Source organism: Cervus elaphus, chromosome 11 (genome assembly GCF_910594005.1).
Source record: "Cervus elaphus chromosome 11, mCerEla1.1, whole genome shotgun sequence".
Taxonomy (NCBI): Eukaryota; Metazoa; Chordata; class Mammalia; order Artiodactyla; family Cervidae; genus Cervus; species Cervus elaphus.
The window spans coordinates 95614130-95641866 of record NC_057825.1 but is presented as its reverse complement, the minus strand read 5'-3'; the positions used below and the strand labels follow the sequence as shown (position 1 = coordinate 95641866).

Here is a 27737-nt window from a genome sequence, read left to right as displayed (position 1 = left end):
GGAGCGAGCCTGGTATGGAAATGCCACCACGGGGCTCAGTCCCGGGCTGTCGGTCTGCGATCTCTGCGATCCTGCGCGCCCATCCAGTCCGGCAGGTACACACCCAGCTGAGGTCGGCGGTGAGCAGCGCGCGGGCGGGGCGCCCGGCACTGGAAAGGTGCTCAGGGAAGGCGGCGGCGAAAATGCGCTCGACTGGGGCGGGGGGCGGCGATCTGCACTCCCGGGCGGCCCCTGTCCGGCTGGGCGACCCTGGGGGAGACAACTCCGTCTCTGGACGAAGGTGTGGAGCACCGGTCCACTGCCCGTGCGTCTACCTACCTTCGTTCCTGCCGGCCTTTGCCAAGCAGGCCTGAGCCGGCTTCTCCGGAGTGAGTGGGTGTATGGAGTTTCCGTGTAGACTGCCGGGCCCAGAAGGATCCCGAGGTCAAGCGCCGGCAGGAGAGTCTTCGCGCTACACGCGGGTGGGGACCCGGGCGCCACCATGGGGACCAGGGGCCGAGGGCTGGGTGGCAGAGGGGATGTCGCTGAGCCCCCAAGGGAGGACTGGGCAGCCTGGAAGAAAGGACCCGCCCCGAGGCCCCCACGGCGCCTCCCGGGGCGTGGAGGCTCCCACTGATGCCGGATTCTGGAGGTGGGCGCTCAGAGCGAGACCGGGGCAGGGGAGGGAGCAGTCTTGGGGGACACGTCCGGGTACACGTGGGGCCAAAGTTGGAGGACTCCTGGTGAAGAAGGGAAGGTGGGTGGCCCGGCTGGGATCTCTGAGATTCAGAGGTCTCACTACCCACGCTCTGTGTCAGAGGAGCGCGCGCCGTGTCCGCTGCGCCCCTTCCCACGCCATCCTCTTTCTTTCTCGCAGCTGATAGGGGAATGCTGTTCTTGCTCCTCTGCGTCGTGTCCATCGCTCTTCCGCGCTTTATCAGAGCAGGTACGTTCGCTTAGTTCGGGTCTCAGCGGCTGTCCTCCCTCCCGGCCTCCCCGCTGCTCTGTGAGAGCCCCCGCGCGAGCCCTGGAGCATCGCGTGCGGTGACTCTTGCCCCAGTGGTCCGGGCAGAATCCCGCGGGATGGGGAAACTGCAGGTTTCAGCTCCAAGTGTCTGATGCCCTGCGCGGAATGTCACTTTTGAGCTTTGAAGTGACTTGAAGTGGGGAGGAGTTGGGCAAAGTTGCAAGTCAAGACTCGAGTTAAAACGCACAAAGAGATGATGATGCCTCTGTTTTATATGTCAAAGGGACGTTTTAGACCAAGGTAAAAAGCAAAGAAACTAGCAATGGAACAAATTACATTTAAGAAAAACTAAGCAATGTGTTAGAAACGAACTTTAATGTGAGGGAATTGTTTAACAATCCTTTGTGGGACAAAATATTTACAGGTTTTATTGGGGACAGATTGAATTAACTGGAAGGCAGTGCTGAAGAAAAACAGGTCAAATGGGGCTCAGAATAGGAATGTTTTCTCTGAAGGAGGAGGATGAAGGAATTAGGGTCTTAGAATAGAAGAAAGTGTGAAGAAAGTGAAATTTGCTCAGTCCTGTCCTACTCTTTGCAACCCCATGAACTATATAGTCCATGGACTTCTCCAGGCCAGAATACTGGGGTGGGTAGCCTTTCCCTTCTCCAGGGGATCCTCCCAACCCAGGGATTGAACCCAGATCTCCCGCATTGCAGGCAGATTCTTTACCAGCTGAGCCTCAAGGGAATAGAAGGGAACGAGAAAATCATTCCAAATGGGAAAGATGATTTGGGGATAGGGGGAGGATTGGACTCAGTAAATTCCCTCTTAGGGACAGATGGAAGGAGTTTGGGTTATACTTCCACATCAGCAGACTGTTTGCAGGAAACTCTCATGCTGAGATAACTTTTAAATAAAATTTCAAGTCAGTGAGAAAATTGAGGTGTTTGTTCAAACAAATAATAACCAACACCAGCACTCTCAGGGGTGATTACTTTTTCCCTTTCCTTCCCTAGATGCTTGTGAGGACTTGACTCTGCAAGAGACGGCATCAGTAGACCAACCTACAGCTTTTAATTGCATCTACTCTCTGCCAACATCGGGGAAAGTAGATGCAATGTGGTATAAATATCCTAGCAAAATCCCAATATCCAAAAACACACAGTCTAGAATTCACCAGGACCAAAATTGGATTTTGTTTCTCCCTGTGAAAGGGGAGGACTCTGGGATCTACCAATGTCTTATAAAGTAAGTTCCTCATTCAAAATAGAACTCTCTCTTACTCATATATGTATGTGTATATATGCTGTTGTTGGTGTATGGTCGCTAAGTTTTGTACAACTCTTTTGCAACTCCATGAACTGTAGCCCACAAGACTCCTCTGTCCATGAGATTTCCTAGGCAAGAATACTGCAGTGGGTAGCCATCTCCTTCTCTAGGAGATCTTCCTGACCCAGGGATTGAACCCATGTCTCCTGCATTGGCAGACAGATTCCTTACCACTGAGCCACTGGGGAACCCCATGTGTATATATGTGTATATACATATGGGTATAATTCTTTTAGAAAAATTCTTGATAAACTGTTAATCAATGTAGAAAACTCAATGAGAAGAATATAGTTTTTGTGATTGTTAGGAGATGGTTTCAATGAACAGGTTTTCAAACAGAAGAGATTTGTAAATCAGCTGTTGAAACAGGAAATGCATCTTTTCTCATTGAAATGCTGCCCAAGGTCAGCCCAGCTTACAAAGCCTATTTATCCCAATATGATTGCTGCCTTCTTTCTTGAAATAAAAGTTTTTGTGACCAGCAGCTCATCCAGATAGGTATATGCCTCCTTCAAGCCCTTTTTTGTAAGGAGTCAGTTGTAGGAATTTAACAGTGTCCAAGCATCAGGTGTGTTCCAGACCTCAAGGTAAGGCTTGTGCTAGAAAGTAATGTGAGTGAGTGACACAGGTCTGGTGGGAGGTAATTGAGTCTGGCGGGGACTGCAGTGAACAGGAAAACATATGCCTCACCAAAATCTATTCAGTTCAGTGGTGGCACAGGCAGTAAAGAATCCACTTGCAATGCAGGAGACCCGGGTCTGATCCCTGCATTGGGAAGATCCCTTGGAGAAGGGAATGGCAACCCACTCCAGTATTCTTGCCTGGAGAATCCCATGACAGAGGAGCCTGGCAGGCTATAGTCCTTGGGGTTGCAAAGAGTCAGACACAACTGAGCAACTAACACACACACTCATTCAGTTCAAGGACATCTTCCAAATTGTCAAGGTAACCTGGAAATTAGAATGAATGTGTATGCGGTTAACTTTCCAATAAGCTTTGTGTGTGTGTCCTAATTAAAACACATCTGTGGACCTAATTTTGGCTGAGGGTCCCATTTTGTTATCCTCCTTTGCCAACGGGTATGACCTGCATGAACTATTTGACCTCCACGAGCCTTGGCTTTCTTATCTGTAAAGTGGAAATCAGGCCGGTCAGATAGGATTGAAGTAAAAATTACCCCAGGTCCCATGTGAAGTACCCCAGAAATGCAGCTGCATCCCTCCTCTCTCATGGCCCCTAGGGTCTCTAGGTCCCTGTCTGTGTTTCTGGATGACCGCATGCCTCTCTGGTCCCTGCCAGACTCCTCATTTCCATGTGAACTGACTCAGGGTACGCTGTCACTCCGTGGCACACTTCCAAGTGCCAGTGGGCCCAGCCCCACAATTTCACTCTCTGCAGACCAGCTGCCCATGTCTTATGGGGTCTGATTTCCTGTTTCCTTGGGTTAGTAATTAACTGGAGTTGGAGATCTCATGTCACATGAATCTGTCTGGCTGTCCAGTCTGGGTTTATTCATTTTCTGCTCTAACTGGGGCTTTATTTTTCTTTATTTTTGTTGGAGGATAAATGATTCACAGTGTTGTGTTAGTTTCAGGTGCAGAGCAAAGTGATTCAGGTATACATATACATATGAGAAGTGAAAGTTTTACTTGCTCAGTCTTGTCTGACTCTTTGCGACCCCATGGACTGTAACCCGTCAGGTTCCTCTGGCAAGAATACTGGAGTGGGTTCCCATTCCCTTTTCGAGGGGATCTTCCTGGCCTGGGGATCAAATCCTGGTCTCCTGCATTGCAGGCAGATTCTTTACCTTCTGAGACATCAGGGACCCTGATGTTTTTCTCTCATTTCAATATCTATTTTCTCTCAACAAGAATATTCTCTTACACCATCACCAAATAGTTATCACATTCAGGAAATTTAACCAACACAATACTTCTATCTACTCCTTGATTCATATTCTAGTTTTATCTATCTTCTAAGGATGACTTTTATAAATGTTTTTCTTCCTTTTCCTGTAGAGGATCCAATTCAGGATCATTGCATTGCATTTAGCTGTCATTTTCTTTTTTTTTTTAAATTGGAGGATAACTGGTTTACAGCGTTGTGTTGGTGGTCTTCCCTGCTGGCTCAGTGGGTAAAGAATGCACCCACAATGCAGGAGACGACCCAGGCAGATACGGGTTCAATCCCCGGGTGGGGAAAATCCCCAAGAGGAGAGCATGGCAACCCACTCCAGTAGTTTTGCCTGTAGAATCCCATGGACAGAGGAGCCTGGCGGGCTACAGTCCACGGGGTCGCAAGGAGTCAGATATGACTGAAGCAACTGAGCGAGCACACACTGTGTTGATTTCTGCTGCCAACAGTGTGAATCAGCAATAAGTGTGCACGTGTCCCCTCCCCGCTGAGCCTCGCTCCCACAACCCCACATCCCACCCCTCTTGGTCATCACGGAGCCCCGAGCTGAGCTCCTGGTGCTACAGAGCTGCTTCGTGCTAGCTATTTCACACATGGTAGTGTGAATATGTCACGTTACTCTTTCAATTCATCCCACCCTCTCCTTCTCCCCTATGTCCAGAAGTGAAGTCAGAAAAAGAAAAATAAATATTGTATATTAATGCATGCATATGGAATCTAGAAAAATGGTACAGATCAAACTATTTGTAGGGCAGGAATAGAGACTCATAGAGAAGGCAATGGCACCCCACTCCAGTACTCTTGCCTGGAAAATCCCATGGATGGAGGAGCCTGGTAGGCTGCTGTCCATGGGGTCGCTAAGAGTCAGACATGACTGAGAGACTTCACTTTCACTTTTCACTTTCATGGATTGGAGAAGGAAATGGCAACCCATTCCAGTGTTCTTGCCTGGAGAATCACAGGGACGGGGAAGCCTGGTGGGCTGCCATCTATGGGGTCGCACAGAGTCAGACTCGACTGAAGCGACTTAGCAGCAACTTAGCAGCAATAGAGACTCAGATGAATAGAATGGACTTGTTTATTTTTAGTCTCTTTTCATTGAGAACAGATCTTCAGCCTGTTTTGTGTGTGTGTGTGTGTGTGTGTGTGTGTGTGTGTGTGTGACATTGACATTCTTAAGGCGTATAGGCAATTATTTTGTATTGTATCTCTTAATTTGGGTTTGCCAGATATTTCTTCCTCAGTCGGTTCAGGCTGAGCCTCCTTGGCTGGAACGCTATGGAAGTGGTTTGCATTCTTTTCAGACAGACAGTACCTCTTGTTCACATGCTTGTTCTTGGGGATGTTCGTTTTGATTATTTGGATAAGATGTCCTCCCATGTTTCCACAATCCAAATACTTTTTTTTCCTTTTGTAATGAATGACTTGTGAGATGGATGTTGTCTTGTTGAGGTAAAGGGTTGGGCACAGAGCCTGGAAGAGGATTGGGAAATTTTTGGAGATGGACGGAATCATTTGGTTCTGTGACTGTTTGAGTTCCTGAAGTTACAATCTGTTGTTTTCTTACAGTGATACAGACATCTGTCCCAGAATGCAAGTCAACCTTACTGTGTTTGAAAAACTTTGGTGTGGTGCTTCCGGAAACAGTCAACTGAACATGCCTCACGAGTACAAGCAGATCCTGCAGGTTGGAAGAGATGACATCCTTATATGTCATCTCAACTTCCCAAACAATTTTTATTTGGATTCAGTAAAGTGGTATAAGGTAAAAAAAAAAAAATTCCTAATGATATTTTCCTTCCTGTTCTTTAAAACCTCATTTTTTGTTTTTGCTTTTTTTAGTTAAAGTTACCTTTTTTTTAAAAAAAAAAAAAACAACTTTATTTGTTGGCTGTACTGTGTCTTTGCTGCTGCGTGGGCTTTTCTCTAGTTGTGGCTACAGGGGTATACATTCTCAGTGTGGTCCTCAGGCTTCTCACTGCGGTGGCTTCTCTTGTTGCAGAGCATGGACTCTGGGGTGTGTGGGCTCAGTAGTTCTGATCCATATTTCCTGGGCCCATTGGCTGCTATCATCAATTCCTTGCAGGCTTTGCATCATCCTTGTGTAATTCCATACAAGCATACTGGTAGCAGCCGTCCTGAGAGGCTCAGCATGCTGGCATAAGTCCTTTTGGAGAAGGTTGCCCTATGTCCTAGTCCTTCCTTTTTTATGGAAATGGGGCATCATATACTCACCCTTCTACACCTTGTGTTTTTACCTTCAAACTTTCTGCTTTCTTGACTGTATCAGTAGATAATAATGTATAAGGCATAATCCTTGGCAAGCAGGAGCACAAGCTAGTATAGTATTTAATATTTGAACTAGTTTTCCCCCAGCTTTGCCTGTTAGCACTTGCCAGTACAACCATCTGGGTCATAAGTTCTCTTTGTGGGAATGTTTTCATCTACTGACTCAATTTATTTAACAGTCATAGAATTATACAAATTTCTTGCTTATTCTTGAATGGGTTTTGGTAAGATTTTGTTTTCTAGGAAATTGTTCTTCTCATTAAATGTTACAGATGATCTGGCACGAAATTGCCAAACAATTTCAATGATCTGCTTTTAATGTCTCCTTCTATAGTAAGGTTTACCTTTAATCCCAACTACAATGTGTTTTTCTGTATCTGTGTCTGTCTCACACACACACTCTATCTCTCTCTCACTCAATTAGTCTCATAAGAGATTTGTCAGTTATGTTACTCCTTTCAAAGAACCAATCTTTGCCTTTGTTGATCATCTCTGTGATATATTTCACATTCATTTAGTTTGTTTCTGTTTTCTTCTCTCACAGGAATGTGGCAATGAATGTCCTTTCCCCTTCCTTTTATATGTATATTTTTTCTTTTCCGTTATTATTTCTTACAAAATGTTGGCTATAGTTCCCAATGCTGTATAGTAGGTCTTTGTTGTTTGTTTTATATATGGTAGTTTATATCTGCTACTCCCAAACTACTAATTTATTCCTGCATCCCTTCCTTTGACAACCATATATCTGGAGTCTGTTTTTGTAAATAAGTAGTTGTATCATGTTTTAGATTCCATATATAAGTCATATCATATGATATTTGTCTTTCTCTGTCTGACTTACTTCATTCAGTATGATAATCTCTAAGTCCATCCATGTTGCTTCAGATGGCATTATTCCATTCTTTTTTATGACTGAATAATATTGAAATATAGATAGATAGTTGCAGATACATACCTCAGATCTCCTTTATCCATTCATTTGTTGATACCCATTTTTTCAGTCAAGTCCTCACTTGGTGAATCAATCAGAAGGACTTTAGTACAGTGCCACATTGATCTTTAGGCTATTTGAGAAATTGAGTTAGGAGGTAGGGATCATCAAGACAGCATGTGAGGTAGAATGAATGGAATGGGCATTCCTTATTCACCTGGGCTTGCAGCCTTACCTGGTGCCATTGGATGGCAGTGCATTGGGGGACTTGGGCTCTTGTGGTTGGAGGACATTCTTGCTTGACCACATCCTCCTACCAAACTCCTTTATGGAGCAGGTGTAATCCTTCCCCATGAAGTCTTCCTTCCTGTCTACACAGGCTTCTCTTCTCTCAACTCATATTTATAGCACCCACTCTAGCCTGTAGAATACTCTTTGTCAAATTTTCTGGGGATATATATTATATATTTATATATATACTGATGTGCTCAGTCATGGCTGACTCTTTGCGACCTCATGGACTGTAACCCACCAGGCTCCTCTGTCCATGGAAGTTTTCAGGCAAGGATACTGGAGTGGGTTGCCATTTCCTTCTTCAGGAGATAATATATATATATCTTATATAAATATATGCTTCTCTGGTGGCTCAGACAATAAAATTTCTGTCTGCCTGCAAGGCAGGAGACCCAGGTTCGATCCTTGGGTTGGGAAGATCCCCTGGAGAAGGAAATGGCAACCCACTCCAGCACTCTTGCCTGGAAAATCCCATGGATGGAGGATCCTGGTGGGCTATAGTCCGTGGGGTCACAATGAGTCGGACATGACTGAGCTGCTTCACTATATAAATATATATGTCTTCAATTAGATTATGAATTACCTATGGTCTAGAGATCACATAGATTTCTTGTCTCTCTGTGGTTCATGGACTGGTGCTAACTAGGAATGTAACTGATACCCTAAGATACTCTTTGAATTGAAAAAAAGTGGTTTTTTTTTTCCTTAGGACTGTATAGAGATAGAAGGAGAACGGTTTATTTCTCGGGGAAAAAAGCTTTTAGTGAAGAATGTCTCGTTGGAGGACAGAGGGAACTATGAATGTCAAGCCAGCCTCACACATGCAAAGAAACAGCACACTGTTTTCAATAGCATCTCTGTGACTGTCAGTAAGTATGCACTTACCCTTCACCTTGACTGCTCTTGGGTTTGCTCGAGATGAGTGGTTTTGGGCAGAAGGGTTTCCCCATCCTGCTTTTCCTGAGGATTAACAGGCTCTCAAATATGTCTTTATTAGGATCAGAGGTTAGGAATAGTGGGGTAAAAGGGCATGAGCAGTTTAATTTTCTCATCTGAAAAAATAGAAGACTCAAAACTCCTGGTTTATGTGTGAAAATTAAATGAGATTGTGTCTATAGAGAAGCTCATGGGGGTGCCTGAAAAAGTACAGATATTCAGTAAAGATGAGAGCTGGACTGTAAAGAAGGCAGAGTGCCAAAGATTTGATGCTTTCGAGCTGTGGTGCTAGAGAAGGCTCATGAGAGTCTCTTGGACAACAAGATCAAACCAATCAATCCTTAAGGAAATTAACCCTAAATATTCATTGTAAGGACTGATGCTGAAGCTCCAATACTTTGGCCACCTGATGCGAAGAACCAACTCATTAGAAAAGACCCTCTTGCTAGGAAAGATTGAAGGCAAGAGGAGAAGGGGGCAGCAGAGGATCAGATGGTTGGATGGCATCACCAACTCAATGAACATGAGTTTGAGCAAACTCAGAGAGATAGTTGATGAACTGAATGACTGACTACTCTTATGCTTTAGTCTTACATTGGGAATTCTTTATAAGGTGAAATTTCAAAGGCAAAATGAAGAATACCTTAAGGAATCATTGAGTCCAATCATCTATATGTCACATCTTTGCAATAAACGCTTACTTGTAATCTGTTATGGTGCCAAAACTTGTTAAAATGTGATAATAAGAAAAATTTAAAAATTCTTTCTTCTACTGAGGAGCTATCAGCCCAGTTGTAGTGGAGCTAGAGATATCAATGGATTGTCTTAACATTATGTGGCAAAGAGAGAGTTATAGACAGGGTCTGGGGGAGCAGGAAAAAACCAAAAGTAGATGCAAGGGTGGCAAATATAAATGGTCTTGGAAGGCTTCTAAGAGGACGTATCTTCTCAACTGAAGTTTGAAGGATGAGCAGGATTTACAGAAGTAAAGAAGAGGGAGGAAAGGCAGAAATAAGAGCCTCAGACAATGCAAAGAAATGTGTACCATCATAGTTCATGTTGGCTTTAAGAGTAATCTTGTTAGGGCATATAGAATCGTGAGCTGAGGAGTGATGGGAGTTGAGGTTGTGGAGTTAAAGAGGGGCAAGGTCAAGGGGGCCGATTATACACTGGCTTTACCAAGTTGCCACCGAGGAGTCCTTGAATGCATGCAAGGGCAGAGCCCCAAGGCTGCACTCGTGATGGACGAGATCAATTCTCAGATGGTTTGAGGAGGAGTTGAAGAGGGTCTTGAGATCTAGAGACCACTTGGGAAGCTGCCATAGCATCATCTGGGTGTGATCATCTGCACTTGTCTGCAAGTGGGAGGAGACGGTTCTTCAGACAGTCATGTATGGACCCTTTACTGGGGTCCGTAAGGTCATCAAGGTCAGGCCCTGTGCTGGGCAGGGAGATCATGATGATGAGAAGAGCCTTGACCGCTGCTCTGATGGAGCCCTGAAGTCTGAGCAGAAAAGAGGCAGAGATGAATCAGGTGATTCACGAATGAGATGGGTAATTTTTTCGCTTATCTAATTTTGGCTGTGCTGGGGCTTCGTTGCTGCGTGGGCTTTTCTCCAGCTGTGGGGAGAGGGACCACTCTCTAGTTGTGGTGTGCAGGCTTCTCATTGCAGTGGCTTCTCTTGTTGTGGAGCGCAGGCTCTAGGACGTCCAGGCTTTGGTAGTTACGGCCGCTAGGGCACAGGCTCAGCAGTCGTGGCGCACCGCCTTAGTTGCTCCACGGCGTGTGGGATTTTCCTGGACCTGGGACCGAACCCATATCCCCTGCCTCAGCAGGTGAATTCTTTACCACCGAGCCACCTGGGATGCCCAACTGCTAAATATTGGTAGACAAATGGAGAAGGGAAGACATGGAGAAAGTCAAAGGGTTGGGGAGTCAACACAAGGAAGACAGTTATAACGTGAGGGAGAGGGATGAAAAAGGTGAAGGACAGCAAGAGACGAAGGGCGTGAAGAATACAGAAGGGCAGACTTGGAGAATGGAAGAATGGAATTGGTGATAGACCGTTAGGGTTACTATTTCTCTCTGTCTAGGACTCGGGTCAGAGCTTCACTTATTGCCACTGCTTAGGAAGTGGCATATTGGATGACCAGGCAGTGAGAATTTATCACACGATCTCATCCGTTTATATTTATGTCATATGTGTAAAACAGTGACATGACTTCTCTTGGTATCCCAGCCTTCAGATTTTCCCCTTAGCAATTCAATTACAACCTGGTTGAAAAATATTCATTTATGGAGTGATATTTTGTCACACCATGAGTTTTGTTTTTTCTTGACCAATGTTTATTGAAGGTCTGCTCGGTACCATGTTTTATGGTATGATTGCATTCAAGTAGCTGAGTATGTTTCTAACACAATCTCATGTGGTTATGATTTTTTAGCAGAAAAAGTGGGAAATGGAGGAAGAATCCCTAAGATCATTTATCCAAAAAACAATTCAATTGAAGTAAAACCTGGTGAGTAAACTTATCGGAGCCTCTGAAGTTGCTAAGGGCCGAAGGGTTGGGGCAGGAATGGGGCAGAATAAAAAAGGGAGAGGAAGCTCCAGCAAACTGAGTCTCTCAAATTCAGAGAAACTCAAACATTAAAGATAGACATGAGAAAGCTTATACAGCAAAATAGGAAATCAGATGTGTGTGTGCTCTCAGTCATGTCCGACTCCTTGTGACCCCATGGACTATAGCCCACCAGGTTCCTCTGTCCATGGGATTCTCCAGGCAAGAATACTGCCATTCCCTTCTCCAGGGGATCTTCCCGACCCAGGAGTCAAACCGAGGTCTCTGGCACGGCAGGCACATTCTTTACCATCTGAGTCACCAGGGAAGCCCATCTGCTTAAAAGTCTCTGGACCCACATGTTTTAAGGAGAGTTCTTTAGTTCTTTTGACTTTTCAAGGGAAGTTCAATAATAATAATAACAATTAGGATATTTGTTTACAAATCACTCACCATGTGAATACTCTTGTGGATTTCATAAACACCTACACAAGGTAAGTATACCTGTTATTAACTCTCAATTAACTTTGTTCCCCTCTCCTGTCTTTGAAAATTCTAGTCATTGTGCTTAGATAATTAAGAGAGAAAAGATAAGCCCTTGGAAAAGCAAGATAGTCATATAAATTAATTTAAAATCTTCCCACAAACAGAAATCTGGGTTTATTTGGCTTTCCTGGTGAATTCTAAAAAACATTTAATAAAGAATTAACACCAATTTTCAACAAATTGTTTAAGAGCGAAGAAAAAGAGGAAATAATCCTTATCTCATTTCATAAGGTCAGGAAAACCTTGACACCCAAACCCAACAAGGACATTATTACAAAGGAAAATTTCAGACCAAATCATTCATAAACACAGATGAAAAATGTAAAGCAAATTGCTAGTAAATTTACTTTAACAATGTACGTAAAGGGCAAAACTGGGGTTACATGAAGCAATGCAAGCTTGTTTAATATTAGATAATTCATCTTTTGCATAAACAAGCTTAAGAAGAAAAAAATATGATACACTTACTGCATAGATACCAAAAAGTCATTTAGAAAACTTGAACTAGGAATTCATTATTTAAAAATAAAAATCTTTTAAAATTAGAAATGAAATGGAATGTGCTTAATCTGACTGGATTTGGAATTAGAAAACCAGAGTTCATGTCTCGCTCCTTCCTCTGATGTGTGACCTTGAGCAAGTCACTTGATCTATCTGGACCTCAATGTTCTCATCTGTAAGACGGGGATAATAGCACTACTCCTTTTCTGCTCTGTAGGAGTGTCTTAGATATGAAGACCAAAACGTGTGAAATACTTTTTTTTTTTTATTAAGGCAGGTGGTGAAATACTTTTTAAATTGTAATGTTCTTTGCTCACTTTGCTAAGAGCAGAGGTAGCGTCTGTGCCCCTGATGTTGTGACAAACACTGGCCCCAACCTGGTGATGTTTGGCCGCTTATTCTTGTCTCTGCAGTGCACATACTACACGGTCTCATGTCCTCCTCATCTCTGTCCAGGGAGAGAATAAAGTAGACGGATGTTGACCTCAGGGAGGATATTTTTGGTAATTGACAGCTATTCAAGGTTCAGAAGCAAGGTGCCTTTGTGAAGCAGGTCACCTTGGTTGGGGTCTCACTGAGTGTTTCTGAACTTGTTTGCACAGGCTCCATGCTCATCGTCAACTGCAACATAACAGACACGCGGGACAACACAAACCCACGCTGCTGGAGGGTAAACAATACCCTGGTGGATGACTACTACGGTGACTCCAAGCGCATCCAGGAAGGAATTGAGTGGGTGTCTTGCTTTCCTGGCTTCTCTAAAACCTAGCAAGAGTTTCTCCATCTAAATGACATTGGTGCTGGTACTGCTTATTAGGTGACTCACAGCCTCTCCCTCACTCTTTTTGGTGGTATGTTTCAGAGAGCCAAGCATCTGGGTCAGAGAAGATGCTCAGAGACTTTGCTGGTGGTCCAGTGGTTAAGACTCCAAGCTTCCACTGAAGGGGGCACGGGTTCCATCCCTGCTCAGGGAACTAAGATCCCTCATGTCCCGCAGTGCTGCCAATCACTCAATCAGTAGTAAAAATAGTTTGTTTTTTTTTTTTTCTCGGCTCATGCTACCAATGCTGCTTCCATCTTAGAGAAAGGAGGCAAAATAATCAGGTATGGCTTCAAGCATCACAGTCAGTTCTTCTCAGCTAGGCCTAGGAATCAATCTCATTCCTACTTAGTTATATCACGAGCCATGGGCCTTCAAGGCTTAAACAGTGAAGTGGACAGTGACACGGGGATTCTTGGGGGAGATGGTGCGTGATCATTAGCTAATGGAGTGGTATAAACCCAACTGATGATGGTTCAAGTTGAGTGGTAGAAAACAAGGCGAATGAGGTCAGAGGACAGATGATTGTGTGTCGGATGTTGCAGTGTAAATAAGTTAGAATGGGTGGAGAGGAACAGGGGAGGACCCCTTAGGGCTGTGGACGGGGTCTCTAACGAGAAGGAGCACACTTTTGTGTCACTGTCTCAAAGAAAATGCACATTACATCTGGAGCTACATAATCCATTGCTTCATTGAGCCAGCGGGGTATTCTCAGGGTAAAATAGTGGTTCCAAGTGTACTCCAAGAAAGAACTTTATTCTCCAGACAAAAGTTCATAAAAATCTGCTGGGTAAAGACAGCTCATGTACGTATTAATGATGGACTCTTTTCTTTTATAGAAACTACACTATTTTTCCAGAGCATATTTTTTACACAGTGAACATAACCTTCTTAGAAGTGAAAATGGAAGATTATGGTCGCCCTTTCGTGTGTCATGCTGGAGTGTCTGCTGCTTACTTTATCCTGAAGCTCCCAGGTAAGGTCCTACTGGGGTGTGCACTGCTCAGAGAGTTCCAGATGATGGCAAGGAAGCATGCAGCAAGGAGCACTAAATGCTTGCTGTGAGACAGCAGGGTGGTTTCGAGTAAGGAAACTCAACATGAAATCTAATTAAGAACCGGTACCCTGTCTGAATATGCTCTCGGGGTCAGGCTGCAGTGTCCTTAGAAAGCTCCTTCTGAACATATTGAGATTTTATGCATCGACACTCCAGGAAGCAGAGGTATCCCTTTATTATGCCTGGTTTGCTCAACTTCTGTAATCATGTGCTTGTGATTTTCAGCTTTTCGATTGTTTATTAGAAGTCATGTGATATAAAATGCCAATGTATGTTGTTGTCATGTAGCTTTGTAATATTATCAATAGCGGCTCAATTCAGGTATTCGAGCAGGAAGGACCCTTCTCTTCTCTTGTGTCATCAGCAGGGGTGAATCGCTAACATCATTAGTTGCTGGAGCCTGGACTTTGCCTCCACGTGTGTGTGCAGATGGTGCAGTTAGCTCTGTGCAGAGTGTGTTCATTATCTAATGGAGGCAATGGGACCAGAGAGTAGATAGTGAAGGGTGAAATCGTCAGGAGAAAAATCAGAGGAAGTGTTTAAAGTACCCTGTAGCAGACTGGCCTGTGGTTTACCAAACAGCTTTTTAAAAAAATAATTCTATTCATATCAACTCTTTAGTTTTTGGATCGCTTCACCCAAGAGAGAAGGCTTTGATTTGCCAGCAGTACTCCTGTAGAAGCATTTCTCTGTGGTTCATCATCAGGAGTAGAATTGCTGGCAGAGTACCGCAGAGTCCAGCCCAGAGGAAAGAGGGGAATCTGACTGTGGGAAACCTTGGAGCTCGCACAAGACCTGAAATGGCTATGGCTGAAATCTGCCTCAACTAGCCTGAGGATGAGCAGTGAGATTTCTGTGTCAATGCTGACTGATAGATCCTGACTGCATGGAAGCACTGTGTTCAGAAGGATTCTGAGGCTCAAAATGAGTGGTGCTAGCAGTGAACACCTGCTTGATCATACAGGAGAGGGAAAGGGTCCTTTGGCTGCTTTGTTTTAGGTTAGTTAAGAGACCTATACTTAGTGAATTCATCACTGTTCCTGTTAACGCTGATTTCTTATCTCACATGCAATGTATTTCTGGACAGGTGCACCCTGTTTTTTGTTTCCCCTAAATTCTTAGGAACTTAAATTCAAGCCTCATCTTGGTTTACTTGAAACCAGGGCTAAGATCATAGCTTCTCCATTAGACTTCCTGATTTTTCTTGAAGACACCTATAGGTGTGAATCTGATTTCGTTTATCAGAAGTAGGATCTCTAGAGAGTTGTTTGGATTGGGTATGCCCTTCTATAAATTTCTTTTAATTGCTTGTTCTCAGCTTACCATCTCAGCTTGAGGCTGGTGGTGGCCATGTGGACCCAAATGATAAATCCCACTTTGAATAGAGTTTTCACTCAGATACCTGATGTCTCAACAGAGAGTTTCCCACTTATTTCAGTTTCAAAGCCAATACTCCCTTTGAACTTATTCATTAGTTTCCTGTTTTGAATGTCATTGTCTTTTAGCTCATTTATAGAGCAGAGGGAATCGACACTCCTGAATGCAGTGAATGATCAACCCAAGAATTTCAGGCCATCACTCCTGTCTACTTTACTGGGGGCTTTTTGAATCTTATAAATATTGTGGGCATGATCTCTTTATCATGATCGTTTATAATGCCAATATCCCTGACGTGTATAGTGAAGGTCCCCAGACACAGTGTTCCCAAAAAGACAGGTGGTACAGTTGGTCCAAGAGCTGGTAAAGGGTGAAGAAATCGGGGTTGGTGGGAGGGAGGAGGGGGAGGATCCATTGAATAGTTAGGAGCTAGAGGCTCAGACAAGAGGTCAGGACCAAGGGCACTAGCGTGCAGAGCAGCTCCACTTGGCAGGGCTGGGACTTCATCAGTGGATTGATTTCAGGGGTACAGAAGGTGTTTTTATTTATCATGCTTTATTGCGCTGTGTATTTGAAGACATACAAGTGTGCATAAGGATTTCTTTGCAAAATGTTTGCAACATGGTGTGGCCTGGGGCAGCTTGTGATTGGCTCTTTAATACGCTCCCCTCCCCCGCGCCCCCTCCCCAACTCCCTACACACGCACACTTTCCAGTGGGGACCAGAGGACCAGGGAGGATGAAGGAAGTGGTAGACATGTGGTGGATTCTAAGAATGGAGAGAATTTCTCTTCCCCTCTCCTGGTTCCTCTTTTCTGATTCTCTCCCTCCTGGAGCCTCCTTCTTTGGCAGCACAACTTTGGGCCACGGTAAGGCAGAAAGCTGTGGGCTGTTCCTCTTCTCAGATATGTAGAAGCATGTTTTCAGGGACTTGGAGTTCCAGAGAAACTGGTTCTGCTCCTTGGATATCTGCCCATTGCTTTTTGCCTTAATTGCTCAGCAAGGTGCTCACAAGTGTAAACGCCCTTCCTGAGCTGGTGTCTTGCAGACAGGTGCCACCCCAGCTGCTGCTGGCCAACAGGGGATGAGGCTGGAGTTTGGTCCTCGGCCAGTCTTGTGCAGCCATGGGGATGGTTGCCAAGGGTGGCAACTGGTGGTTCTTTATCTGTGATGGGGGCATGTGCATGCATGCTAAGTCACTTCAGTCATGTCCGACTCTGTGCTACTCTGTGGACCGTAGCCGACCAGGCTCCTCTGTCCGTGGGATTCTCCAGGCAAGAATACTGGAGTGGATTGCCATTTCCTTCTACAGGGGATCTTCCCGACCCAGGGGTTGAACCCGCATCTCTTATGCCTCCTGCATTGTGGGCAAGTTCTTTACCACTAGTGCCACCTGGGAAGCCCCGTGATGGGGGTCCTGCTCTCAATTCTGAGTCACTGGGAAGGTGATTTAACAGTAATATAACAGTATCAAGATTGTGCTCAGTATTACGTAGCAACCTAAATGGGAAAAGAATTTGAAGAATAGATACATGTGTATGTGTAACTGAATCCTTTTGCTGTGTACCTGAAGCTAATACAACATTGTTAATCAGCTGTAGATTATCTCAGTGCTGTCTGACTCTCTGCTGCCTCACGGACTGTAGATGACCAGGCTTTTCTGTCCATGGAATTTTCCAGGCAAGGTTACTAGAGTGGGCTGCCATTTCCTGCTCCAGGGCATTTTTCCCAGCCAGGATCGAACCCGTGTCTCTGTGTCTCCTGCATTGGCAGGCAGATCCTTTCCCCCTAGTGCCACCTGTTGTGATTCAGCCGCTAAGCGGTGTCTGACTCTTTCTGACCCCATGAACAGCAGCACGCCTAGTTTCTCTGTTCTTCACCTGGGAAGCCCAATCATCAACTACGCTCCAATATAAAATAAAAAGTTAAATTAGAAAACAGTAAGTAAAGATTGTCAATAGCAACTGAAAGAAAAAAAATAATAAAATAATAATAATCAAGAATGTGCAACAGGGAATGTCCGGATCGGTCCAGTGGTTAAGACTTCACCTTCCAACACAGGAGGTGGGGGTTCTACCCCAGTCGGGGAGCTAAAATCTCACTTGCTTTGCAGCCAAAGAACCAACACATAAAGCAGAAGCAATACTGTAACAAATTCAATAACAACTTTAAAGATAGTTCACATTAAAAAAAAAATCATTTTCTTTTTTAAAAAAATTTGTGCAACAGAATCACCCAGAGAACGTTGCCAATAAATGTGCTCAGGCTCTGCCTCTGGAGAGTCTAGTGATGAGTAAGGAGTTACCTGGCCAGGTGTGCTTTGACAGGTGAGCAGTCTTCTGTAGTCAGAGCCGTATCGCATCTATCATCTGGAGCTAGGGGTCTACAGAGTCTCCCTCTCCAAGTTCCCAAGAGCACACTTCTTCCTCAGATTCATGGCCAAGACCAAGTTAATCTACTCCCCACACCTATTATTTAACTGTGAAGAGATTTTGGGGCTTCCCAGGAGGCTCAGTGGTAAAGAATCCTTCTGCCAATGCAGGAGACGTGGGCTTGATCCCTCGCTTGGGAAGATCCCCTGGAGGAGGAAATGGCAACTCACTCCAGTGTTCTTGCCTGGGAAATGCCATGGACAGAGGAGCCTGGTGGGTTACAGTCAAGCCCATGGGTTGCAGAGAGTCAGACATGACTGAGTGACTAAACAGCAACAACTAAAACCTATTATTTAACTGTAAAGAAATCTTTGTGTTATTCTCATTAACATTTAATACATTTCTATTTGGCATATGTAATGGGATCCATATAAGTAAAGTGTATAACTCTTTGTAGCATTATTATTTATTTATTTTTGCTGTCATTTGTAGTTCCAGATTTTCGAGCTTACTTGATAGGAGGGCTTCTCATCTTGACTGGTGCAGTGGTGTCTGCCATGTTTATCTACAACATTTTTAAGATCGACATTGTACTTTGGTATCGAAGTTCCTTCCATTCTGCAGGGCCCATAGAAGGTGAGTGTACTTGCTGTTGTTCAGTCACCAAGTCAAGTTTGATTCTTTGCAGTCCCATGGACTGCAGCATGCCAGGCTTCCTGTCCTTCACTATCTCCCAGAGTTTGCTCAAACTCATGTCCATTGAGTTGGTGATGCCATCCAACCGTCTCATCCTCTACCGCCCGCTTCTCCTTTTGCCTTCAATCTTTCCCAGCATCAGGGCCATCAGGTGGCCAAAGTATTGGAGCTCCAGCTTCATCATCATTAAATCTGCTTTAATCTCTCTTAATTGGATAGAAAAAGGCATACATGGCTGAGAGAGGTCTGTCTGCAACTTTCTGTGCGGAGATCCACGGAGGCACACTGTCAGGCCCACAGACTTGCATGCTGATGGGAACTCAGGGGAGTCGGGGGTCCAAGCACCTATTAAGAATCCTTGTTGCACAGAAGGGCGATATTCACACCAAGTGCCTGCTTTGCATAGAAAAAAAACACATGCTTGTGCACAGGTTTGATAAAGCACAGGTGTCCTAACTTGGGGCTTAAATGAAATTTCAGAATTCAAAATCAGCAGCCATTGAGCAACCTGGGAAACAACGAATTCTTTTTCGATAGCAAAATTCACTTGTGGAAATCGGCTGTGTGTGACCAGTGCAACCTGAAGCTCTTTTTTCTTAAGATTTCTTTAAAAATTTATTTTTCATTGAGGTTAACTGCTTTACAGTATTGTGTTGTTTTCTGCCATACGTTAGCATGACTCAGCCATAGGGAGACATGTATCCCCGCCCTCTCAAACCTCCCTCCCACCTCTTACTCCAGCCCACCCCTCGAGGTTGTCACAGAGCACGCGTTGAACCTCCTGTGTCACACGCAGTTTCCCACTGGCCATCCGCTTTACACATGGTGACGTGTATGTTTCCATGTTCATCCCACACTCTCCTTCCCCGGCTCTGTCCACAAGTCTGTTCTCTGTGTCTGCCCTGAAACTCGTTTAGCGCTGTGAAGTGGGCTGGGCTGAGCTGGGCTGTGGTCCCTGTAGATCCTGTTCCGTGTCAGCCCATCTCTGCCCGTGATCCTCCTGCAGCCGTTTGAGAAGAGGCTTCAGGGCAGCAAAGCCGTTTGTCTTTTCTGACACAGAGATGCTTCATGCGTTGATGGACAGGGGCCTGTTGGGGTGTCCCCGGAGCTCCGTCTCTCTGACTCACTGGGATTCCAGGGACTGTGAGTGCAGAGTGTGTGCTGAGGCTGCCGCGGGTGAAGTCAGATGTAGCAGGAAGAGGAAAAGGCATTGTGTGGTGTCTCATCCCTCGCGGTGGAAGCTGGACAGACGAGCGAGTCAGGGAGCCCTGCCCTCTGCTCAGACTGGGCTGCTGACCACGATCGGAACCAGTGGGCTGAGGACTTGAGATGGGAACTGACAGTCAGCCAGGGCTTCTCTCCTTCTTCTTTAAGTCAGCAACGTGCATGCGTCCTTTGTGACTACATTCCCTCTAGCCCAGTCTCCGATCCCCCTCTGAGCGTGACTTCAACAGTCAGTGAGTGATGAGACTCTTGAGGTGAACCCAGCTTTGGGCCCTTTGAGGACGTTCTCTGGTTATTTGGGAACATGCGGAGTCAGCGGCAGCAAATACCAGTGAAGAAGAGAAAGTGTGTCCTTCTCCTGATAAGTTTACTCCAACCAGATTAGTCAAGCTGCAGAAGTGATTCATAGTGAGGTGTGTCTAATTCACAGTTATTAGGAGTCCTGGCTGGCCTTGGCTAAAGTCCGTACGTCCTATGTATTGTCTGTTTAAAAAAAATATTTTTTTGGCGTATAGTTGCTCAACAATGTTGTGTTAATTTCTACTGCACAGCAAAGTGAATCAGCTCTATGTATACACACATCCTTGCTATTTTGGATTTCATTCCCATTAGGTCACCACAGAGCATTGAGTAGAGGTCCCCATACTATACAGTAGGTTCTTGTTAGTTACTGATCAATATTTTATGCATGCTGCTCCATCGCTTCAGTTGTGTCCAATTCTTTGCAACCCCGTGGGCTCTAGCCCACCAGGCTCCTCTGTCCATGGGATTTTCCCAGCAAGATACTGGAGTGGGCACTGAAGTGCACAGGCTTCTCACTGCAGCGGCTTCTCTTGTTGTGGAGCAGGGGCTCAGCAGTTGTGGGGCACAGGCACACAGGTGGAGATGCCCTGCAGCATGTGGAACATTCCCGGACCAGGGATTGAACCCGTGTCTCCTGCATTGGCAGGCGGATTCTCAACCACTGGACCACCAGGGAAGTCCTCCCCTCTCACCCCATAGTTTTTTAAAATGACTCAGACCTTGGATTGCTAGTGTCGGTTCTACCACGTTCATGCATCAAGGCGGCTGCAGAGTCTTACCCAATGCTAAGGGAGGGGAAATAGAATCCTCCTCTTTATGGGTGTGGCAAAGTCTGAAAAGAGCCTGTGGGACTGGAAATATTTCTGGGGCTATTTTTGGAAAATACGATCTGACCCAGTTGCCCATAGTGACTCAGGGATGAACTTTGTGAAGCTTCCTTTTCTTAATTTCATCAAACAAGACTGTGTAACAAAGCCTCCATACAAACCCTACAGGATGGGGCTTGGAGAGCTTCTGGGACCAGGTAGTTCCTGGGGAGAACAGGGCCCTGGAGAAGGCATTGAGCCTCTGCATCCTTCCCCATCCTTTGCCCCGTGCATCTTCTCATCTGCCTTTTGATTCATATCCTTTAAAAATCCTTTTATAATAAGTCAGTGATCTAGTTATTAATGGTAACATGTTTCTCTGAGTCTGTGAGTTATTCTAGCAAATAACTGAACCCAAGGCAGGGGTCAGGGGAACCTCCAGTTTGTAGCTTGGTGGTCAGGAGCAAAGGTGACACCCTGGACTTGTGATTGGTAGCGTGTTATTGTGTTGTATTAATTGCTCAGTCATGTCCGACTCTTTGTGACCCCATGAACTATAGCCTGCCAGCCTCTTCTATCCATGGAATTCTCCAAGCAAGAATACTGGAGTGGGTAGCCATTCCCTTCTCCAGGGGATCTTCCCAATCCAGGGATTGAACCTGGGTCTCCCGCATTGCAGACAGATTCTTTACTGTCTCAGCCACCAGAGAAGCCCTAGTAACATGCATGTTACCAAACTCAGGTCCAACTGCTCACCTCTCAAAAGCCACCACTCGAGAGACCGGGATTGGTTGGAAAACAAAAGGCTACTTTATTCAGGAGGCTGGCAACCTGGGAGAGGGTGGACCAGGGTCCCAGAACTACCTCCTAAGATTCTGCTTGGCCATGAACGTTTTTAAAGGGAAAAGGAGAAGTAATTTTAGTTAATTATGAGATGGGGGCCAGGCTGGTTACCATCTCCCACTGCAGGCAAGCTCCTTGATTCCTTGGAGTCTTTCTTTAGAAGCTCTCTTGTTCACACAGTCAGCTTGTGAGCTGACTGAAGGGGAAGCTGGGGAAGAGATCTGGTCATCTTGAATTACTTATTCTTCATTTTAGCTTCTTTAATCTAAGAAAGGAGTCAATAGGTTAGGCAAGGTATTATGTGATCAAAAGATTTGAAAGGTGTGCTTCAGACAGAGATGAGTTAAGGCTGGAGGCACCTGATGTAAAGGTTAAATTGAAATATAGCTTTGCTGAGTAACAGGACAAAAGGGCCTCCTGAAAGGAGATTTTTGGATTTCCTTCCCGTTGAAGTCACCACAGAGCAATGAGTTTAGTTCTCTGTGTCATACAATAGGCTCTCATTAGTTATCTGTCAATATTTTATGTCTTCGAGGAGCTGCTTGCATTAGGGGGGCGTCCCAGCTGGCTCAATGGTAAAGAACCTGCCTGCCGACGCAGGAGACAGGAGTTTTATCCCTGGGTCAGGAAGATCCCCTGGAGGAGGAAATGGCAACCCACTCCAGCATTCTTGCCTGGAGAATTCCATGGACAGAGGAGGCTTGAGGGCTATAGTCCATGGGATCGCAAAGAGTTGGACAGAACCAAGTGACTCACACACACACAGTTTGGTAGGAATAATTTCACGAGCTTGCCCCATTTCCTTTTCAGATGGGAAGCTGTATGATGCTTATGTTTTATATCCCAAGCCTCAGAGAGAAAGCCAGAGTCATGATGTGGACACACTGGTGTTGAAAATTCTTCCTGAGGTGCTGGAGAAGCAGTGTGGATACAAGTTATTTATATTTGGCAGGGATGAGTTTCCTGGACAAGGTATGTTTTCAGTGAGGTATAAAAATAAGAAATGAAGAAAATGAAAAGGAACCAGAATTCCCTGGTGGTCCAGTGGTTAGAATCCCTCACTTCCACTGCAAGGGGGCATGGGTTCGATCCCTGGTCCAGGAACTAAGATCCCTCATGCTGAGACTCAATCAAAAAAAAAAAAAAGAAAATGGAAAGCAATCTCTTTCTTCAGTGAGGTATGTTTTCAGTGAGGTATAAAAATAAGAAATGAAGAACATGAAAAGGAACCAGAATTCCATGGTGGTCCAGTGGTTAGAATCCCTCACTTCCACTGCAAGGGGGCATGGGTTCGATCCCCGGTCCAGGAACTAAGATCCCTCATGCTGAGACTCAATCAAAAAAAAAAAAAAAAGAAAATGGAAAGGGATCTCTTTCTTCCCTTCACTTCACAAATGGTGGGAAGTATGCTTGCCTTCTGCATGGAACCACAAGAAGCCCTTCACCTCCTCTGCCCACAGCCCCCAGGCTGAGGAGGTTAGGATTAATCTCTTTTCTCTCTTTAGGTTCATTCCTATAACAGGATAACTGTGATTCCTGGCTGGGTATGGATATGGTTGACCCATTTGTATGACCAGCCGGTCGAACAGAAACCTAGCCTTGACCAAGAGACCCAAAACAGACAACTGGTCATTGGCTGTGGAATCCTTGAGACCAATCACTGAGTGTTTTCTGTTGGTTTAAATATGTAAATTAATTCATGTTTAAAGCTGGTTTTTATGAGCTTCAATCACCTCCAATCTTCCCCTTGTTGTCATTTAGTCAATAGGTTGTGTTCAACTCTGTGACCCCATGGGCTGCATCACACCAGGCTCCTCTGTCCCCACCATCTTTTGGAGTTTGCTCAAATTCATGTCCATTGAGTTGGTGATGCTGTCTAACCCTCTCATCCTCTGCTGTCCCCTTCTTTTGCCTTCAATCTTTCCCAGCATCAGCGTCTTTTCTAGTGAGATGGCTCTTCGCATCAGGTGGCCAGAGTATTGGAGCTTCAGCTTCAGCAACAGTCTTTTCAATGAATATTCAGGGTTGATTTCCTCTAGGATCAAATAGTTTGTCTCAACTAAAAGTCCTGCACGTGAGAACAAATATCAAATATCCGATGTGCCACAACTTAGACCTGGCAGAGCCAAATAAATAAGTAACTTGATAAAAAATTAATAGGGCTGCCCTGTTGGCTGAGTGGCAAAAGAACCCACCTGCCAATGTAGGAGACATAGTTGGATCCCTGGTCTGGGAAGAACCCCCGTGCCACTGAGCAACTATGCCCATGTGCCACAACCACGGAGCCTGTGTCCTGGCGCCCGTGCTCCGCAATAAGAGAAGCCCCCGAAATGAGAAGCCCCGAAAAGAGAAGCCCATACCCTGCAACCAGACAGTAGCCCCCACTTGCTGCAGCTAGAGAAAAACCCGTGCAGCAGCAAAGACCCAGCACAGCCAAAAATATACAAATAAAACTTAAGTAAGTAAATAAAAGGTTTCTAAGTACCCTTGGTTTTGTAGGCTGCTCCTATCCATAGCTTATCACGTCTTTTCACGTTATGAAATCCTTCTTCATGAAGAAATGAAAGTGTGATCCAGGGCTTGTTACAAACATGCAGAAGAGCTCTTGTTTCAATAACAGTTCATTCATTCACTTATTCAACAAATATTTATTGAGCCCCTGCCATGTGCCAGGCAATGTTGTAGGCACTAGAAATATTAAAATATTAAAATAAACCAAAGAGAAGAAGGACATGCTCTTGGGGAGGTTACAGTCTGTTCTTATATCCTAAGGATAAGGATGATATAAAACTTGGTCTTTATTTCTAAAAGACACCAAGTTTATCTCCCTTCCCCAAGTCAGCAGAATATATTATTTGGTTTCAAGTTAGTCCTGTAAGTCCTGGTCATTTAAATACCCATGAAGCACAAGAGGAAAACACAAATAAGATTAGTACATTTGAACTGAGTACATGTGTCCTATCCTTTAAAAGTCTGTTATTTAAAAAATGAAAAGCATTTATCCTCTAATATATACCAGACCTTCAGCTAAGTTTTGATATACAAAGTTACACATGATAAAAATGGGAATTATAACAAATACTGAATATTACATATGCAAGTAAATTATATACTATGAGCTTAACAAGTTTTGCATTAATCCAGAAAATTTTAAAGATCCCAATTGTTTACTATAAAACAGATAATAATAGACTTTTTCACCAGAATAGTTAATTCAGACAGTGGACTCTAGATATTATGGATCTTAGTCAATAAAGAAAACTTTTTACTAAAAATTTATTTATTCATGTGGAGAAAATTCTAGAAGTCCTGTACTTCCCATAGGAATGCTGTTTTGGGAAAATAAAAAAGACGGAAACCTTAAAGAAAAAAAAGGTTAGACATGATAAGATTCTTGTTCTGAGTAGTTCATAACCAGTGGCTGTTTTATTTTTCATTTATTATTTTATTATTATTTTAAAATTTTATTTATTTTGCTGCATTTGGTCACGTGGGATCTTCTGTTAAAGCGCATGGACTCCCTAGTTGTGGCTCATGGGCCTAGTTGCTCCAGGCATTTGGGATCTTAGTTCCCCGACCAGGGATTGAACCCGTGTCTGCTGCATTGCAAAGCAGATTCTTAATCACAGGGCCACCAGGGAAGTCCCTGTGGGGCTGTTTTTATTGTGAGCTGTTTTACATCTTCTTTCTTAACTTCCAGCTGTGGTCAATGTCATCGATGAAAATATTAGGCTGTGCAGAAGATTGATCATCGTTATTGATCCCGACGAGCTGAGCTTTGACCTATTAAAGAATCTGTCAGAAGAACAGATTGCAGTCTACAGTGCCCTCATCCAGGATGGGATAAAGGTCATCCTGATTGAACTGGGCAAGGTCAACGACTACACGGCCTTGCCGGAGTCCATTCAGTATATCAAACAGAAGCACGGGGCTGTCCGGTGGAGTGGGGACTTCACAGAACAGTCCCAGTGTGCAAAGACCCAGTTCTGGAAAAAAGTGAGATATCGCATGCCTCCCAAGAGGTGGCCACCTTCTCCTCCTGTCCAGCTGCTGAAGCACACGCCCTTTGACCTCACAGCTGGCAAGTGGGAGGCCCGGGCGGGATTCATCTCCCCTGATGGAAAGAATATCTTCCCGAGCGTTGTGCACAGTTAGACAAGGAAGCATTGCATCTGGGCTGCTTGCTTGAAAGCTTACTGTTTCTTGTTGTGTCCTTATGGAAAGACCTGGGTTTATCTGCTGCCTTTGCTCAGAGCTACTTCTTTAGGGGAAGACAGCACCTCTCAAGAGGCCCTCATTAACTGACTGGCTCGGAACACTCATGAAGACTTGTGAACGTGGAGTATTAGCCTCTGAGCCCCTGGGGAGGAGCCATGGAGGGTTTGGGAGTCATGATTCAGCTGTCAGGACATTTGGCACATGGTGTGACCCCCGTGGGGCTGGAGACAAGAGCGTGGGGGGTCGGATCCACGGGAGGGCCCTGTGGGCTTGGGAAGGGCTGGCAGAGGTCACGCCTGACCAGCGTGCCAAAGGCCCTGTCCTCAGGGAGCACTGACTGTCTCTCAGCCCCTCTTACTCCTCTCGTGCAAATAAACAGTTTTGTGACACTGCAGTCTGGGCCCCTTGACACGGGAAGCAACTTGGAAGTCACCTAGACCTATGGGGACCAACTCTGGTTGCCCACGAGCCCCCCCTGCTGGTGGGCCTCCTGCTTTGCCTGTCCAACCAAAAAACAAGTCATAACGCCCTTATTTTTCCCAGCTGGCCTCTGGCAGCCAGAATTCTGAGCCACCCGTGGTAGACACAGTCACCCCACCAAGATGACGGAGTTCTATTCTGAGCGGACAGAGTCATCCAGCCAGTGTGCCTTCTTCACAGGTCAATTCATGACTGAACAACTCAGAAGGGATCATTGACATTAAAATCAGCTATAAAGTCTTATCAGTCAAACCCTGACATGGAGGAGCCTAGATACAGTCCAGCCCTTATTCTGTGGTTGACAACAGCAGCCTTCAAAAGTGGCTGCAGTGCTCAGAGAGTTCCTGTCCCCCAAAGTCACATATTTGGATGCTAACACTTGAACTGTGGTGCTGGAGAAGACTTGAGAGTCCCTTGGACTGCAAAGAGATCAAAGCAGTCAGTCCTCAAGGAAACCAACCCTGAATATTCATTGGAAGGACTGATGCTGAAGCTGAAGCTCCGACACTTTGGCCACCTGATGTGAAGAGCCGACTCTTTGGAAAAGACCCTGATGCTGGGAAAGACTGAGGGCAGGAGGAGAAGGGGACGACAGAGGATGAGATGGTTGGATGGCATCACCGACTCAATGGACATGAGTTTGAGCAAACCCTAGGAGATAGTGAAGGACAGGGAAGCCTGGCATGTTGCAGTCCATGGGCTTGCAAAGACTCGGACACGACTGAGCGATTGATAAGTAGCAACAACTCCTGGCATCATACTTTTAGGAGGTGGGGCCTTTGAGAGGTGACTGGGTCCTGAGGAAGGAGCCTTGGTGGGTAGAATCAGTGCTCTTATAAAAGAGACCCCAGACAGCTCCCTTGCCCCTTCTGCCATGTGAGAAATCTGCCATCTGGAAAGGGGACCCCCACCTGGCCATGCTGGCCCCTGGGTCTCAGACTCCCAGCCTCTGGAACACTGAGAAATGAATGTCTGTTGTTCCTAAGCCTCCCAGTCTATAGTATTTTTTACGGCAGCCAAGCAGACTAGAGTGTGGCCCTAATGAAGCATCATAGAGGCTGGAGGGGGTCGGCCTGTGGCCGGTCCTTAACATGTGTGTTTTCACTGGTTTGGGGGCATCCTTTACTATTTTATCTCAGCAACTGAACACATCTCTAAGCTGCTAAAGATCACAAAGTGTAAACCTCAAGTGACATATTTGCCATTGTGAATACCCAAGAATTCTCAGATCATTCGTGATTTTATTACTAGCAGTTGCAGCACCTTCATTTTTAATTTCCACTCATTTTTAAAT

At 45.1% G+C, this 27737-nt stretch overlaps 1 protein-coding gene across 9 annotated transcripts; it reads left to right on the top strand.

Annotated features, from left to right (window-relative positions):
• IL1RL2 (interleukin 1 receptor like 2) lies at positions 1-26941 on the top strand. 9 transcript variants are annotated; one of them, XM_043916314.1, is made up of 11 exons: positions 1-95; positions 857-925; positions 1966-2197; positions 5762-5957; positions 8416-8575; positions 11088-11162; positions 12851-12980; positions 13908-14044; positions 18366-18509; positions 22556-22717; positions 25446-26941. In XM_043916314.1, exons 2-11 carry the CDS (start codon positions 868-870, stop codon positions 25898-25900), a joined length of 1749 nt encoding a protein of 582 aa, XP_043772249.1. In that variant the 5' UTR covers positions 1-95; positions 857-867; the 3' UTR covers positions 25901-26941. The 9 variants fall into 9 exon arrangements, with proteins under 9 accessions (XP_043772249.1, XP_043772251.1, XP_043772254.1 ...); XM_043916316.1 differs by lacking the exon at positions 1-95 and adding an exon at positions 101-157; XM_043916315.1 differs by lacking the exon at positions 1-95 and adding an exon at positions 166-368.
• Positions 26942-27737: the final 796 nt, after the last annotated feature.